The sequence below is a fragment of the Gymnoscopelus braueri genome, assembly GCF_963280865.1.
Source record: "Gymnoscopelus braueri genome assembly, chromosome: 9".
Lineage (NCBI taxonomy): Eukaryota > Metazoa > Chordata > Actinopteri > Myctophiformes > Myctophidae > Gymnoscopelus > Gymnoscopelus braueri.
In genome coordinates, this window is record NC_137610.1 from 34558322 (window position 1) to 34577019 (window position 18698).

Sequence of the window (18698 nt, forward strand, 5' to 3'; positions counted from 1 at the left end):
GCTTTTCCAAATACATTTGATTATGAACCTGTCCATGTTGGTTTTGCAGAGACCCAGCTGTAGAACTGCATTACCCATCATCCCCTGGGCTAAGTCACATGACACGCAGCAGTCACATCGTCACATGTCAACATGGCTGCTGTTGCAGATGAACATTTTTCTTCCTTACAGCTACTTCTAAAGGTATTTATTTGAAAAGCTGTCACGGTCATTTATATCTACACAGCTAAAATATTCATTGACGTCGTCTGTTCGGTTGACTGTCGTTACATTCCAACGACTTTTGAATGTTTGCAGATAAATAAATTAAAAAGTTCTTCCCCGAATTATAACGTTATATAGAAGATGTACATCTTTTGAAAATAGCAGATCTACAAGCTTGCTATTTTCAAATGGCTGAAATGTATATAAGGCTGTGTACAGTGAATATTTAACTGTACATATTTTTGTCTTTCTTTTCAAACAGTTTATATGATGTTTTGCATAGTAGTGTATATTTGTCTGTCATTAATTTGTCTGTCTGTCATGTTTCGATTAATTGAGTACAAAGGACCCCAATGGAAACAAGCCATAGACTTTCTTGGGTTTAAAATCCTCTTAGCAGACCTTTTATTGAACTGTGCTTTCCTGTGTTTTTTTGCAAACTGCTAATAAAGTATTCAATCAATCAATCAATCAATCAATCAAAAGTGGTTACTGTATGTATTGTAATAATAATCAAAATCTAAAGTAAATATTTACTAAAGTTTAAAAATAATTGTAGTGGAGTAAAAGTACAATATTTGCCTCTGAGATCTAGTGGAGTAGAAGTAAAAGTACAGAAAATTAGAAACACTCCAGTAAAGTAAAAATACCGCAAAACTGTACTTAAGTACAGTACTTGAGTAAATGTACTTAGTTACTTTACACCTCTGCTCTACAATGCAGCTAAATATATTTGTTATGTTCAAATATAGACCAATTATTTGTTTACTAACATTGAGACTAGACGCATAGGTGATTGTTTCACGCAATCAATTCCCAACCTGTTGTTTTGGGGTGCGCTGGTTTCAGCACACCCCAACCCCCTCTTGTGTGTTGGCTGGTGATGCGCGCCCTAGCGAGACCTGATAGAATGGGTTTCATTGCGCGCATACTGGTTGCACGCATACTGGTTCTTACCTTACGAACCAAATGGACCCTTACAGGTCTGTAACGGGTCCATTTGGTTTGTTCTCTCTCAGAGTTAGGGGTCTGTGGCCAAATATGCATAGTACCAAATTGGGGGTCCTTGAAATTGAAAAGTTTGAGTGTGTGTTCATTTCAGGCTCCATCTAAGGATGCTGTGCGTGAGTTGTGTGCTCAGAGTTTTCCACCTGCAGCAACAGAGTCACAACAACTGGCTGAGAAAACAGCTGAGATCCTGAACATCTCTACAACAGAAGCTAAACAGGTGTGTGTGTGTGTGTGTGTGTGTGTGTGTGTGTGTGTGTGTGTGTGTGTGTGTGTGTGTGTGTGTGTGTGTGTGTGTGTGTGTGTGTGTGTGTGTGTGTGTGTGTGTGTGTGTGTGTGTGTGTGTGTGTGTGTGTGTGTGTGTGTGTGTGTGTGTGTGTGACTAATTGTGAGGACCAACTGTCCCCACCAGTACAGTATACTTTGAGAAATAGACATTTTAAGGACCATTAGTCCTCACAGGGAAAAACATTTTTTTGTTTTAAAAATATGTTTTGAGTTAGGCTTAAAATTATTAGGAAAAGATTCAGCTTAGGGTTAGGCATTTAGAGGTTAGGTTTAGGGGTTATTTATACTTAGTTAAAAAGGCGATCTACAAGCTCTGTAGATCGACAAAGCCCATCTGTTGCGTTGCGAGTCTTGCGACACGCTGTGAGCTTGTAGAATCGTCTATTTTCGGCTTTAGGGTTAAAAAGACCAAATAATTGCATTCATAAAATGCAATTATCCTACAGTGTTGATGTTCTCGCAACTATAGTAATACAAACAAATGTGTCTCTCTCCCGGTGGTTGCAGCTCTCCACACCCTGTCTCACTGCGTAGTGTTGTCCAACATGAATGTGTGTGTGTGTGTGTGTGTGTGTGTGTGTGTGTGTGTGTGTTGTACGGTACCCGTTTCTCCAGGTGGTTGTAGCTCTCCACACCCTGTCTCACTGCGTAGTGTTGTCCAACATGAAGACCGTGGACCAGGTTCTCACTCTGTTCCCAGACTCCTTCCACTCCAACCTCAAGACCCTCATCACCAAGATAATACTGGAGCACAGGTTCACTTCTATATATTTTATTATAATTATATTATAATAATGAAATAAAGGTTCAGTTCTATGCACAGTTGCGCAGTATAGTTGATACCGGGACACAGATTTAGTTCTACATAAGTTATATTATTTTGATTATGTATGATACTGGAACACAGTTACAATTCTGTATTAATTATATTATTGTTGGGTGCTCGGGTGGTGCTGTGGTGAAGTGCCTGCCCACCCCCGCGGACGTTGTGGGTTCTAATCCACTGTGGTGCATCCGGCTTTGTCGAGCGTCTATTAGTATACAAACACAATTGGCCCGTGTTTGGGGGAGGGAAGCCGGGCGGGGAGGGTGACAATTGTCATTGCACGTAATCCTACGGGCTGGGGGGGGGGGGCGGCGGCACCTGTCAGCAGGGAGTGTTGGGCGGGAGGAGTAGGACGAAGGCTCTACGTCCTCCTGGTGGGGGCTCCTCACTGGTAGGTGAGTCAGTGGGATACAACAACAGTGACGACACAGAAATGCTGGGAGGAATCAATTGGCATAATGACTAAATTGGGGAGAAAAAGGAGGATAAAAAGCGAAACAATTATAATATACATATCATCGCCGTTAGCTGAGGTTTGTTCAACTTCTCGCCGGTCCAGATCCTGTATAGTGTATACTAATAGAACCTACTGGAACACAGGTTTATTTTTCCCACCTGTTTCAAAGAGTCTTACAAGTGAGTAGATAGTTGATCAGTTGGTAAATAAGTACCGGTATAGGGATGTATTATGATCATGTATTATTATGATTATTATACAATACTAGACCATACCCGGTGAAGGTTATTGCACGTCCTGCAGCGCGGTCCCCCCGCGGGTCCCCCCGCGGTCACCCCTCCCCACGGGCAAACCCCCCCCCCCCCCCCACGGGGTAACCCCCCACACACCCCCCCGTCGCGGGTCCCGTCGCAAACACACACACACACGCAACGTTTAGCGCGAGTCGTCTCGTGCGCGCACACGCACACACAGAGCCAGCGTGTGCACACACACGGGCAACAGTGTGTGGATTGGATGCGACGCATGCGCAGTTCCACCCTCTGTGGATGCGACGCATGCGCAACACAGGCACGACACAGACCACAGACCACAGACCACGACCCAAGACGGACAGACAGAGGTTACTCGGATTATTATACAATATATTATTTATTATTTATTATTAAATAAAAAATCATGTATTTACATGTATAACAATGCATGTGATCATGCATTATGAGTGTTATATTATAGATTATGAAGCAAAAAAATACAATTTAAAAATCATGTATTATTATTATTATTATTATTATATAATATAAGCAAAAAACTTCGTTTAACTTCAGCCTATACCTTTTTTGGTCTTAACTATGTAATATTTATTATTGTTGTTTTTATGCACATCCGGCGTATTGTTTACATAGTGAACTGATGACCAAAATAAAAAATTGCAAAGTGAAGTTGGATTGTGGTCAATCGTGTTGATGATTGCTAATTCCTAAATTTGTCAGTGGGTAGATCGGGTTGATGACGGAAATGTTCTATATTTTTCAGTGTGGCGTGGAGAAATGAGGCTCTCAACAATCAAAGTGAGTTTTTTTTAAATCATATATTGTGTGAAGCATGAGAGTGCCATTACATGGATGGATTTACTGTTTATATATGTACTGTGTATGTAGTCTCTCTTCCCCAGCTGAAGCAGTTGGATTGGAGAGTTGACATGATGACCGCATCTGATTCCATCAGCCGTATGGCTGTTCCTTCCTGTTTATTACAACTACAGGTAACAACTAGACATACAGTACATGATAACATAGAATACACATAACAAAATTAACCCTGGCATCCCTATTTTTTGACAAATGTTCATAAAGCTAAAAAACACTTTCAGCCCCCCCCCTTCTTACAGTATGTTGTACGACTCAAGGGATATTTCACTTTCAAACATTTTAACGCCTACTCAGGCTTTTGTGTGCACCCCAGACAGTTTTTAAGTTGCTTGATTCAGTATTTAGATATTTAATATACATTTTATTAGACCCTTCCTAAACAAACCCATTGTAACTTCAAACTCCATTTTGAACATGATTGTCATCGAAAACACCCGTCCTTGATTCTGGTAACTGATGTGTCCTTTTAATACGTGAGGGGCCATGTTTTTTCAATTACTTTTTTCATTAATTTTATATATTTTTTTCCATTCCCAAAAGATTATAATAAAAGAAAAAAGGACAGGCATTTTCAATTAATCTAAAACGGTTAAAATGTAGTTTGAAGTTACAATGGGTTTATATAGGAAGGGGGCTGTCTGATGTCCATCTGGGGTGCTCACAAAAGCCAGAGTAGACGTTAAAATGTGAAATATCCCTTTAAGTGGAAACTACATTCTGACCCACGTCACTGTGAAGCTGGTCATTTTAGCAGATCGGTCTGACAGCACGGTAGAAATGCCATTGTTTACCATGGACTGTGTAGCTGATATCCTCCTTATGCATGTCCATCCAGATAGAGGAAGCAGCATGTCTAGGAGGTGGGGAGTCCTCTGTGACTGTGGAGCTGAGCAGAGAGTCTTTGGACACCATGTTGGACGGCCTGGGACGGATCAGGGACCAGCTATCTGCCGTGGCAGCCAAGTAAATGGAGTCCTTCTAGTTGGGACACTAAAACTTGATCTATGCTTTGGTGACAAAGCGTCATGCAATGTGTTGCTTATATTCAACTCTGAGGCGTCATTTCAGAAAAGAAAAACTAGAGGGTGGGGGGAGTGACCACTTGAACCCTATCTCATAGTTGATTTGAAAGATTTGAAGCGTGTTTGTTCACATTGTATCATACTGAATCATTTGGAACACACTGTACCTCTAAAGGCCAGTCCACACCCATGCAACTCCTTGCAACCATTATCCCCAATGGCAGTTGCAAGGAGTTGCATTGGTGACCGTGTGGATTGGCCTTAAAACTGTTTTGTTGCATGGTGTTGCGACTAGTTGCATTGGTGCGGTCTGACCTTATGTCTACAAAGAAAAGTTTGCAACCACATCTGCAGTAATTGCCCCACAGCGTGTTCATGTGACCTCATTTCCGGAGACCACACACACACACACACAACTGCATTCAGCGCCAATCTAAAATCAGATTAATCTGCAAAAACACTCAAGAGGTGGATTGAATATGCATAAAAGAACTCAATTTGAGCTTGAATGCGAACGCTAGGGGGTGGCAATTGCCATCCTATTCACACATTATTTATGAATACATCCAACTTGTATTCATAAAAACAAACTGTAGTCTTCTCTTTTGTTGGGACAGACTAAACAAGTAATGGGCCTTTTTCCACAAACACGACTGACCTATTTTATGCTTTATCTTAGCAGGGTGTAAAGATGTTATCACCATTGCCAGCAATGTTAGGAAGCCAACTGTGTCACTGCTGATTGACTGTGTTTACTTATTTTGTTTAAATATAGCGTATTATACAGTACAGGTGTTTCTGTCAGACAACTGCATGCTTAAAAAGTGACTTCTTTGAAGGTCAGAAAATGCCCAGAGGAATTTACCACTGGCCTAAGGCCCTTGGTTAGCTAGTTAGTAAGGCGAAGCAGAAGCACATTGGCTGTGTTTGTGAAATGGTCCATTATGTTTGTAAGTGAGCAATCTGTCATCGGCAAAAAGAATCTGTCTTGAGAGATAAGTGAGTGACTAAACAGACAACAGTAATGATCACAGTCAGCGTCATAAGTCTTTTTTCTTTATGAGTTTCAGCTGATTTTATTGTAAACATTATAAAATAACATGTTACAGCAGCATATCACACTTGTTTGTTTACATCCTTTGACATATTCACATTATTCAAACCACGTACAAAATGGCCTCTACAGACTACAGCGCTAAACTGTTGTCAAGGTAACTGGACCTCACAGGGGAGAGATGCTCTACTGCCCTTGTGTGGCCAAGAGAGGGACTGCACAGAATCCATGTTGATATACATTCACAGGAAGAAGAGAATTGTTCTGGACTCAGCATGTTGGAGCTCCATTCACACAAATGTATCCATTTGGCCAAAAAGCACAAGTTCTGCCCTACTGAGACAAACAGCACTAACTGTCCTACAATAACAGCACCAAGTCAAACACAAGTAGTCCCTGCTCTTTACCTATTTGGTTTATACACGCACATAAGACTGGAACCCACAACTACACAACCTTCAGAAACAACCCCAACAAACAGTGTGTTGGGAGACTAAACGGTTCCGTCTTGAATCTTTGGAAAATGTTTTTCTCCTTCTAGCATCTCAAAGTGTTCATAAATGATCTGATCCGAGTAAACCATCCAACCGAAAAGCTCACGCACTGTGTGACAGCAAGGATGCCTGTTTTCTATTGTTTCTTGATCGTTTTACATTCCCCAAAGGAGATGGGAAAGAAGTGGTGCTGAAAACCAGGAGAAAGTGACTTATAGTATAAACCTTTATTATTACGCTGACATGTTTTATTATGTCAAGGTGTTAATAAATAAATATGAATACCTGCACTGGAAGAAGAGTGGATATGTCCTCCTTTTCACTTGGTTCAGAACAAGTATAAAAAAGTAACTGAAAGCGAGGAAGTGAGCCGTGTGTTCCGTTCTGTTTGCCAGTTTCTGTGCATTTTCTGTGAAGCATGTGGAGTTTGACTGCATATGAAATGTCCTGTACAAATTACATTTTGACTTGATGACATCAGTCGACAAACTTTTTATTTTGTTCTGAATTCAGTTAACAGTTTTTGACATAATGGGAACTTTAGAAAGGTGTGACTAACGGAAAACGAGAACATAAAGCATTTTCAGACCATATTATGTCCACACAATCCAGTTTGAGCTAACGGGGAACATAAGAGAACATGTGTTGTACTATATTTAAGACTCGTTAAAAAATAAAAAAATAAAGCCATTTCCACTTGCAGCCTTATGTTCTTAAAGCTGTCACTCGAGTAGCTTAGTAAAGACTAGTAAGAACTCAACATCCCTTCTTTTTAGGTAGAAAGACGTGACACAGTCATGTACTGTAGCCTATATGAACCCCAGCTTACCTACTACAGCTTTGTCCTACAGAGACAACCAGCACTGTCAGTCTGTCCTACAGAATCAACCAGAACTAACTGTCTGTCCTACAGAATCAACCAGCACTAACTGTCTGGACTAACAATCTGTCCAACACAGGGACAAACAACACTAACCGTCTGTCCTACATAGACCAACTAGAGTTTAAACTGAGTTCATCTCTTGTCCCACAAAAAAATGTTATCGGTAAAGAAATTGCAATTTTAATCAGTTATTGAAATAGTTTTGACAAAATCATAACACCAGCTGTGACCTTCAAAACACACTAGTTCCTACGGTTTCCTATACTGTATGCATTTGCAGGTATTTTGGACACCTGAAATAATCTTCCCGTTTTAACCCATTAAAACCAGGAAAGCATCCGTCATTTTAGATTTTTGTTCAAAAATAGCAGATACACAAGCTCGTCACTTCGTGCCGCGCTGCGAGCTAGCTTGTACATCTGTTATTTTAACATTTTTTTAAAACTCTTGAAAGTGTTTGAAAGATACTGAATACTTGAATAACTTTGAAATTCTTAACACAAATCTTCTCTTCTTGGGGTCCCTGGCACAAAACATTTTCAGATGCGGGGATCTGCGGCCAAATATGTATCATTTTGGGGGTCCTTGACATTAAAACGTTTCTACTGATTTAGTCGAATCGTAGAATTTGTGGGATCGGCCTCAGGGGGTTAAAGGATGGGTTAAAGGATGATGAAGTTAAAGCTCACAGCCCTCCATCCATCCCTTCCTGCAGTGTGCCATCTATCCTGCTCTCTGAGCATGGAGTGATTGTCTTGAATGTACATTAGACCAGCGATTCCCAACCTGTGGGCAGTGAGGATTTAGCAAACGGGCCCCCAAATAATTGCTGAAACCCTAAGATAATTAATCATTTTAAAAAACCATGGCATTTTTTTTCTTTAAAACCATGGAAAATTAGTTTTCGTTGATACCGAAAAATAGGAACTATAAAGTTTACTACGTTGGTTCCATTGATCCAAGCAATCATTGACAATTAAAATAAGCATGCTCGGAAAATGCGCACAGCCCATCCCCCATGACCACTTAACGTTTAAGTGGTCAGATGGGTGGGCGGTGAGCACTTTTGAGATTTTCGAGTGGGCCCTGATCCAGAAGAGGTTGGGTACCGCTACATTAGACTGTCCTACAGAGACAAACAACATTTTCAAACAGAGACAAACACTGTCTGTCCTACCACACTGTCTGTCCAATGGAGACACACAACACTGTCCTACAGAGACAAACGGTACTGCCACCCCTACAGAAAAAACAGCGGTAACTGTCTGAGCAATGAACTGATGGAAACATTGAAATCTCCTCTCCTACAGTATGATTCTAGTAGCATTATGCATAGAAGTCTTTGGTGACCTAACATCTAAACCTTAGCTATACATCTATCTACACATCTAGTTGCTGCTGTTTGCCTGCAGGGGGCAGTAGACACATGACACATAGTTCTAATTCTAACACAAATCAACAATCTAGTGTTTCATGTTCTTTAACGTTAAAAACAACAACATTACAATAACAAACTAGAGTTCTCACAGCGTGTATATATAATCGTCAGTTAGATTAGCAAGAATATATTACAGCTTTTACAAACTACAGCTGTCTTTTTTTAAAGAGAGGTCTCTGTCAGAATATTAAGAGTAATTATTGGTTATGAACTATGAAATAATTCTCCCAGGACTCGCTCAGTGGAGGAGCAGTGCTGTTAAGCATTCTGGGAAGTGTAGTCAATATGAAGTCAATTGTTTTGATATCTTCCTATAAAAACATGTTATCTGAAAGAAAACTCAATGCTCTGTAATCTCAATATTTTTTAAATGCCTTTCCATTTGGTCTGAGACAAACCAGTCAAAATGCATTTCAGAACACTGAAGATACAGAGGTGTCAATTTAGGAATTTTTCATTATTTCCAAAACTTTAGAGAGAAGGGTGACAATATTCAAATAGAAGCTTCCGACAGGTCAGTTTGAATATGCGTAATCTTTGATGTTGCTTAGCAACACTGTGGCCAATAGAGTCAAGTCTTAGGTGAATTTTGCATAGTGGTGGATGAAACCTGACCCCCTCGTCTGCACTGATATACACAACAAGATGGACCTAAGCTTATAGCTTATCTACAAAGGCTGGCAGCCATATTGCGCACGCCCATCTCTCATTTTGGAATCAGTGCATCTAAGAGATGTGGGGAAACTGCCTTACAATTTTATTGGTCGATACGCAATTCCTTTAGGATCCCAAAATAGCTTGTTTTCCCAGTCTACCCTTATGAGAGCTCATTCCTACCATATAACCACTTCTCTCTCTCTCTCTCCCTTTTGATTATTAAGCCATGTTTTACTTCTGTACTTCAAACCCACAAAAATAAATTTGTCACCCAGATTTTGATTCATATAAATAACAAAAATACAATTTCTCCCATTTATGATTCAACCAGAATATCTGACTAAAAAAAATAATACAATGAGGTAAGTCCCTGTGTGGAATCATAAACATGGTAACTACGCAACCACTACCAACATATACAGACCACTCCCATCAACTTCCCAAGCCCTACCTCTCTCAGTTCCCACTCCTTCAATTATGATCATCCTACTTGCAAATGCCTCTCCCCCTGCCTGTGTGTGTGTGTGTGTGTATGTGTACGTTAAGCCCCTTTTCCACTGGCATGTAAACCCAATCCATGTTGGCGTCCTGTGGGAATAGGCGCTGAATGCCGGGTTATTGCACTGCACAAATGTCCCAACTCCCTACCTTGATTGATATATGTCTCTCGAGGCTGATGTGGGATGATGTTTTCCACTGTGAACAATGGACTTAAAGAAAAAAGAACAATGTTGTGCACGTGGGGAGTGGGCGGAGAGAGAGCTGCGGCTGGAGCAGAAAGATAACTTAGCAGTAGCTATGAAGGTACAGTATGAGTGCAGTGGAGGATTTCTATTCGTCTGAAATACATATTTTAAATTTTTACCCAAATTCCTAGTCCCGCGTGCTTTAGACACCTCTCACGCACGCAGTATGTGCTGTACCCGTAACATTCATCTAATATGGGAACAGACACCATTCAGAACTTCTCCGTAAAGGAGGCCAACATGTGAATGACTATCCATTGCCAATGCTGAATATTTTTTAATCAGCAATGGATTTCCTGTGGGAAAGGGGCTTTAGTACTGTATACTGTATGTGTGTTGATTTTTAGTGTTGCTAACAGTGGAGAAGCCTGCGTTGGATTGACGCAATGTTTCGGGTTTAGGCACGAGAACAGCAGTCTACATATAAACACACACACACACACAAAGCCATCTCTGCATGTGTGTGATGTTGCATTTTTTTATCCTTCATTTTGTCCCATTCATTTCATTTTCTCTTTTCTTTTTTTTATTTGAACAGACTCTAACCGACAGTGTAGACCAGAAGACTGCACCGCTTTCCTCTCTCATGACTTCCTGCTTCGCAACGTATCAGAGCTGCCGTTGAGTTTGCTCCGCCCAGACGAGGTTGGCGGGTTACCGTTGCCTAGGGGTCGTTCCCGGTCTCCGGGGACTTCCTGTTTGTGACGTCGGGCATCTTTGTAGCGAAGTGTGATGTCACTGGAGGGGTGGAGAGAAATAAAATGGAGGGGTGGAGAAAAGAGAAGATGGTTTTACTCTAGAAGACGGCTTAAAACCATTTTCAACCAAGCGTTCAAACTGTACACAAAATACACATACACGCCCACAAAGCATCAGTCCTCCCTCTCTCTCCTCCACCTTACCGTATGAAGAACCTCCAGACAGTCCAGGTGAGGATGAGGATGATTCCCAGCACCCAGCACTGAGTTACGAGGAAGGGGATGGGAAGCATAATGGTGTTTGGGTCGTACTTCACCACGATGAGGAACTCTGTGACGGTGATGGCCGCCACCAGCCATGCCTGCTGACCCAGCTTTTTATGAAAACGCCTGTGGATTTTAAATTATTAATAGTTGTCAATTGACCTTCATTTATTTAACCACCTGAACCCTAGCATCCATATTCTGGGGGGGAACATTAGCCAAAAATATCAGATCTACCAGCGTGACGTGTTGTGAGTTGTAGATCGGTTATTTTTGGCAAAGCGCTTTGGTGTAGAGGGGAAAAGCGGGAAAAAGTACAGAGCCAACTCAGGTCCAGTTTACGAAGTCTAGACTAGAAGTAGTTAAACCTCTGTTTTACACTGAGGGGAGAGCCACATAGTAGTTACAACAAACAACATGTTAAGTATACTGTAACAGTGGCTGATATAGTGGAAGTGAAAGTATAGGGATGTTGTTGTGACTTCTGGCCCTATAGACGAATCCACAGACGCGCTGCCTGTAGCTGCCTGTGTCGCGTCCGCGGAGCGTTGACACCGCAGCAATGGCTGCGCCCAGGGCAGCGCTCCGTGGATTCGTGTATACTGATAGCTGTGGTGGAGAATGGACACTGAATGTGTTCTTTTTTTTTAATCCTTTGACGCTTGCTTCTTCTGTCTTGTTGTAGTTGTAGATTTCAGAATGTAGTTCAATACTTGTGCAATATTTAGAATCAATCTTATTTTTCTGTTGCTTAATATATATATATATATATATATATATAATATAATAATATTGAGAACAGTGAGAAGCTTATTTTTAAAGCAGGTGATTTGTAATAATATCTTTAATTTAGAACTACTTTAAGTTGGAGACTGAATGCAGGCCAGCAGCACATGATGATGCACTTTGACCTCTCTACTCTGTCATGACACAACTCTACAACTAGTATAGCTTCAGCAACACCTTTCAGACTGCAATGACTTTCACCACCACCATATTAAGACTGTCTGATGTCACTGTTCAGGTTTACAGCACACAAGATCAACTCCAGATGCAATTATCATCAGGAGTCAAATGGGCAGATACTCAATATGACACCAGAAAAACCTCCTCATTACATTCTGTAAACAAGTCTGATTAGGGATGGGAGGATAATCGTTATTATAGTTTATCGCGATAATATAATAGTTTTAAGCATATTTTTAATTAAAACGATAATATAGTTAATCGCAATTATTTTGGCCACAATAATCTTTACATGACATTTTCATAGTCCCAGGCCCAAGTCTGATTATGTGAGACTCACGGGTCGTCCATGAAGTCGTAGATCTCCCTCATGGCCACGCCCCCTACATTAACGAAGAACACCAGTCTCAGAAGAACCAGGTAATGTTCTGGAGGCATCCACAAGACAAACTTCAAGTAGAATGTATTCAACTCCGCCAACAGGAACTAGAGAGACAGGAAAGAGAATCAGTCAAGACATTGATCCACAGAACAAACATGGGAAAGTTCTCATTCTACTACTCTGCCACCAAAATGTGGAATGCCCTAGCAGACAACATCCCTTAAAAAATGAAAATCACTGGTTTCTTTCAAAACTGGCCTAAAAAAATAATCACCAGGAGACCACAAGGGGAGATAAATGCATTTTCCCATAGAAAGGAGGTGTCATTCACTGCCGCCGTTTTTCCTTTTTCTCCTTTGTACACATAGTATTCAATCAAAAACAGAACAGTCTTCAGCTACACAATTTTAACAGGAACTACAGAGAGAGACGTATGGAAAGACGGTCAAGTCAGATGTAAATATATCGTACCATGAAAATAATTCCCAGTACAGCCAGCCAACGTCGCAGGCTTGATGCTGGCTTCCATTCAAACTTCACCCAGCTGTACGGGGTGAACTGAAATGCAATGCGCTTAATCATACCCCTGGAACACACAAAGTAAATACAATAAATATTAGAAATATAAAATGGCACATTGTGGTTTATCACTCTGAACTGAAACCCGAGTGATGACTGTCTATAATATGTACAAGTCAATATGTGACCAGTTTTAGAGGGCCAGTAATTGTAGGGTCACAATAGTGTAGGTAGGTTAAATATATAGAAGTAGGTCTGTGAAAAATCAAGTTCCAACAAATTCAAACTACATTGGAATGAATTAGAACGACCACGATCAAAACAAAAACAAAAACAGTGATCATGTACTGTAAGGTACTTGCTTGTTACAAAGTTGACAAACAGCCTGGCCCTGATCTTTATCAATAATTTTGCCAATCCAGAATTCTTCCTGATGAGATTATCCATTCAGCAGTACAGCTTGGCCTGTTCGTTTCTTTAATTTTGATATTAGCCGCACTTAGACTTAGCTACTTTCTTTCCCACAGTGACACCTGGAAGGTAGCAAAGATAAGGAATTGATGAAGTATATTATCATTATTTTAACTGAAAATCGCAGACATTCTCTTCAGTTCAATATTCACATACAGTATGTCTAGGACACGTTGACACCCTGTAGTTGTCACTTTTACCAGAGGGGAGTGACAAAACACGTTTCTCAATGCCGTTATCTATTCTACGTCAGGCAGAAGATATTTGCGCCCCTGTCTGCGTCTGTCTGTCAGTGTGTGCATCTGGAGCTAATCTTGCAAACTATCGCACTGATCAACAACAAACTTTATGTGAACACTTTAAGTAGGCCAAGGTCACTCCACCCCAAATTACATACCAGCTATATACCTATAGAGTAATATACTGTGTGCTGGTATACAGAGTAAGTCATACAGTGTAGGATTATATAGGCTGGTACAGTATATACTGTAGTTAGTATTACTTGTATGTAGGAATATTCCAGAGTCCCTGCCACTGGTAGGGTTTCATAGACAGCCAGCCAAGAGTCTTCATACCACAGTATATACCCAAACTATTACAGACCAGTACATCCATTATCCACTGGAAAAAGAGAAACGGAGAGAGAAAGCACATCAGTTTACACACCATTTGAAAGTCTAAACTTTGTTACGTAAACGGCTTTCACCACATGCATCAAATATATGGAAAATATCAATACATAGCACAGGCATTAGAATGGATAAAAAACATGAACTGTGTGTGTGTGTGTGTGTGTGTGTGTGTGTGTGTGTGTGTGTGTGTGTGTGTGTGTGTGTGTGTGTGTGTGTGTGTGTGTGTGTGTGTGTGTGTGTGTGCACATACGTGGTCCCACCAGCACTCAGAGAAGTTTGGTAACTGATGTTCCAAACTGTATTCCAGAAACTCAAACATGACAGAGATAATCATACACATCCACCAATCACGAATCACCAGTGTCTGATGAAACAGAGTAGAGACAAATAATCCATTTAAAACGAACTAATCATGTAATCGATTAAATTCATTTGCAATTAATTAACTCTTTGACTGCCAGAAATAAAACAATAATGATGACAGCAGACAGTTTAAGTACCTTGATGTACCAGCCCAGGAAGTGGGCGGGGACAAAGCCATCAATTTTGTCCTGAAGAAACAAAGCACATGGACACATAAATGGCAGACGATATAAGTGTGTGTGTGTGTGTGTGTGTGTGTGTGTGTGTGTGTGTGTGTGTGTGTGTGTGTGTGTGTGTGTGTGTGTGTGTGTGCATGCGTGTTATTTACCCAGATGTTGTGGAAGGGATCAGAGGTGTTTCCAGGGTCATAGATGAGACAGTTGCCTCCATAATCTCTCTCTGGCAGTGGAACCCCCAGTTTGGGATCAATGTACTTCATAAACTGTCTGCCATCGTGAACCGTCTGGACAAATAACACATTTAACAAGAATAATTACCTCATATTCAATCTAACAGATTATTCTCTACCTTGTGTCAGATTCTATAATTACATTTTACTGTGTATTTCAAGTAAAATCATTTTTGTTATGTGTTAACATTGTAAAATTGAGTGCTTTATAAATTATGTTAACAGTATTACTACCGTACATGTCAAGGGCTCAACCATACTGTTTTTGTGCCATGGTTTTGCTCATGTCCGTGAGATGGTAAACGGAGCGCAGAACTCTGCCAGGCCAGGGTGGCTACCAAAGGCTGCACAAAGTTTGGAAATTAATCACAGCCAATTTGAATTGAATATGAAAAGTCAGACTGATCAGTCTTGATCACCAGTGATGTTGCTAGGTTTTCAATCTAATGGGTCCCGGGACCCAAGGGTGGTCTTTTAGACGGGTCCCAGGGACATTATATGAGTCCCACAAAAATCTGCACGTTTAACTCGTGTTTCATCTTATATGGTTATATTCATGTAGAAAATGTATCTGAAAGAGATAAACACAATTCCAAATCTGACAACTTTAATATTTGCGAAGTAAATGCAAACATAGAACAGTGCAAAGTATAATGCAAAACAGTATATAAAGTAATTTAAATAGCACCAAAATAAATCAAATAAAGACAGTAAATTAAAGTAAGATGCGGCCATGCAAAATGGTGGTGTCCCGTGGATTTATTTATTTATCTTTTTACCGTGAATTCTTTTTAACATGGAATCTGTTGTTGGTAACAACTGTAGTGCATCCCATGCCGCGACGGAGACATGAATGCGTCCTTTCTCGACGCAGAACGCAGGCCTACGAGCATCTCTGGATCACATGACTCCAGAGATAATGTATACCGATTTGTGTGAGTTTTGATCTAAATCTGTAGGAGTCGTAGCAAAAAGTGTGTTTTGGGGGCACGGTGGTTGCAGTCGGTAGCGTTGTCGCTATAGTGTGCTTTGAAGGAAACAGAATGACCGCAACACTCCAAGACCTACGGAAAGCCCAAACGTATAATGAAAAAAGAAAACAGCCAGCACTCAGTAATGTCCTTTCAATGATTTATTGGCCTCGCCCGGGACAAACACAACAGATGTGTTTCGACTTGCTCAATCTTCCTCAGCGTATGAGTAAGGAATGTTGGACATTTTCATTACAGCTTCTTTCAGCCTCCTGCAACGTTTTCTTGGTTTTCATTATTACAGTACCTGCCTAGTTATTAGTACAACCACTGTGACAAACAGCCTGGAATTTGCTGCTGATAAACTTTATCAGCAGGTTATTAATCCAAGCACAGTACACAATACAACTATTTCACAACTATGATATGCACCTATTCAATTGACAGGCTCTATCAATGTGTGTGTGTGCGGGACAGTGCGGGCATGTGCGAGTGCGTGCTTGTGTGCATGCATGCTTGTGTACTCTCACCTGAAAAAGGATGAAGATGAGAAACAGTTCATAAACAACTGTCACACACAACCAGAATCTCCAATAGGCTACAGAGAGAGAGAGATTTCAACATTTAAATGCAGAAACATAGCTGTTGCAGATCCAACATGAGTTCAATCATTTGAGAATCACCAACTCCTTTTAAAAACAGGGGTGGCAGCAGGTACCACAGACAACTAGTGTGTGGAAACTCAATCTCTGGTTCTGTATTCTATTCTATTCTACTAATTCATACACACACACACACACACACACACACGCGTCACCTGATTCAAACCTGCTGTACCTGATCAACAGGCTGCCGACATGCAACAACACACGCTGAAATGTATTGTCTCATCCTTTATGTACGTATACAGTATAATACTGTACATGTTCATGGGTGTGTGTGTGTGTGTGTGTACTGTGTACATGTGTGTGTTTCTCCCTGTTTTACCGGCATTCATATATGGAAACCTGCCCGCCCGGTAGAGGGATACTAGTGCGTGTGTGTGTTCATACCAGGGTGAGGTCTGGTGAAGGGTCCATCTTTGGCCTGGGTCACTCCAAAACATAGAAACACCAGAATACTGGCAACAATACCTCTGTAGACACAGACACACACACAAATTATTCCATTAGTGAGTCAACTGCACTGGTAGGTAGTAGAGAAGGCTGTCTATCGATAAACCTTTATCCAGATAATGTTCTACTGGGAGCTGCCTACTAGTACAACCACAGTGATCTACTGTTGGCCAGTGAACAGCTAGGTTAAGTGCCTTTCTTAAAAGGCACTTCAACAACAAATCATATTATAAATTATAAATGTTACTAAAGGATTAATCTCTCAAGAACAGATTCTGCTCTGCGTTTGAATCTGTCGGGGGGGTTCGTCATATCGCGTACGCACTGGCCTACAAGTGGGCGTGCCTTCAGATCAGGAGGCAGGCCGCGCTTTACCCAATCAAATGTAGTGGGCGGGATTCACGTGTCCGTCGATCCTTCCCCACTCGAAACCAACCGAAACTAATTTAACAACGCGTCCGCGGAGCAGACAAAACCACGGAAAGATATTCACATTTTAACTTGCTCTTTCATCATAGAAACAAGTGGGCTTATAACCAAAACGATCCATGTTCTCTGGGAGAAGTGGTGTTAGGTGTTCCGTGTAGAAATATTGTTAGTGGGAATGAAAACATAGTCGCACCACCGGAAGTGATGCGCTGAAGGCAGACCAAAACCCCGGTTTCCTTGCGCACGGGTGCTACGTCAACTTCCTCCCAGAGCCAACTGAGATAGTCAAAAACAGCAGAGGGCGCTGTTTTTCCTTTTCATTTGGCGCTGGGTTCCCGGATTGCTAAAGGATATACTCTCCACTTCTGTAGCAACAATACCTCTCGTAGCAGTCAAAGCTAATTCCATACAAATCTGTTGCATTTGACTCTGTAGGACATGTAGCAGAGTGGCTCAGAGCCTCTGCCTGCAGACCAAAAGCCTAATACAGTATCTCCCCCTGACCAAGGCTAGGCTAGTGGTTAAGATGTTTGGCTTTAGTTTCCCTTCCCGCATGGGAGACCCGGGTTCGAAATCCCGGGCATTACATCGCTGCCGTGACCCGGATCGGGTTTCTCGTGGGAGGGGAGGTCAAAGAGGGTGGAGTGTAGCCGAGTGTCTCAAAGCCTCTGCCTGAAGACTGAAAGGCTATAGGCTAGTGGCTAAGATGTTTGGCTTTAGTGTCCCTTCCCCTGTGTGTCTCCATAGGACAGTGTCTCATTAGGCCAGACAGTGTCTCTATAGGACACACCATGTCTCTGTAGTACAAACAGACAGTGTCTCTGTAGTACAGACAGCGTCTCTGTAGGACACACCATGTTCTCTGTAGTAAACAGACAGTGTCTCTGTAGCACAGACAGACAGAATCCCTGTAGTACAGACAGACAGTGTCGCTGTAGGACAGTGTTAGACTGACCTTGGGAGCTGACAGTCAGACTCTGTGGGTGTGTCTCTGTAGGACAGACAGACAGTGTCTCTGTAGGACAGAGCAGGCTTTAACTGGAGTGGAGTCTCGTGAAATCTTTACATTTTGTTTTGTCACTTTCAGAGAGGAAATGTAAGATTGAGGAGGAGGAGGGGGAGGAAGTGTGTGTAGAGGAACTATGAGTGGCTCCTTAACATGATTTGTATCGTCCAGGCACTCACTCACTCACGCCCGCACGCACACTTTGGCAGAAACGGTGTTGGCTCTTTAATCCACTCCAAGTCCAT

General features: G+C 41.4%; 2 protein-coding genes across 3 annotated transcripts in view; one reads left to right on the forward strand and one right to left on the reverse strand.

Moving 5' to 3' along the window:
• The first annotated feature begins 117 nt into the window (after positions 1-117).
• On the forward strand, positions 118-8872 carry commd9 (COMM domain containing 9). Its single transcript, XM_080436999.1, has 6 exons — positions 118-183; positions 1307-1432; positions 2116-2255; positions 3819-3853; positions 3944-4047; positions 4770-8872. Exons 1-6 carry the CDS (start codon positions 133-135, stop codon positions 4899-4901), a joined length of 588 nt encoding a protein of 195 aa, XP_080293125.1. The 5' UTR covers positions 118-132; the 3' UTR covers positions 4902-8872.
• The window catches only part of LOC308091397 (phosphatidylserine synthase 2), a 21027-nt gene continuing 9309 nt past the window's right edge, over positions 6981-18698 (reverse strand). The window contains exons 4-14 of one of the 2 annotated variants that reach the window (XR_013933711.1): positions 16956-17038; positions 16434-16501; positions 14852-14986; positions 14661-14711; positions 14411-14524; positions 14031-14149; positions 13010-13124; positions 12497-12642; positions 11131-11316; positions 7416-10966; positions 6981-7380 (exon numbers count right to left, since the gene is read on the reverse strand). Coding sequence is in view for 1 of the 2 variants with exons in the window: in XM_080436998.1 (XP_080293124.1) it covers positions 10813-10966; positions 11131-11316; positions 12497-12642; positions 13010-13124; positions 14031-14149; positions 14411-14524; positions 14661-14711; positions 14852-14986; positions 16434-16501; positions 16956-17038 (1171 nt within the window). In the remaining variant the exon portion in view is untranslated. Of the gene's footprint in view, positions 10967-11130; positions 11317-12496; positions 12643-13009; positions 13125-14030; positions 14150-14410; positions 14525-14660; positions 14712-14851; positions 14987-16433; positions 16502-16955; positions 17039-18698 lie in introns of both variants that reach the window. The other variant, XM_080436998.1, reaches the window with a different exon arrangement.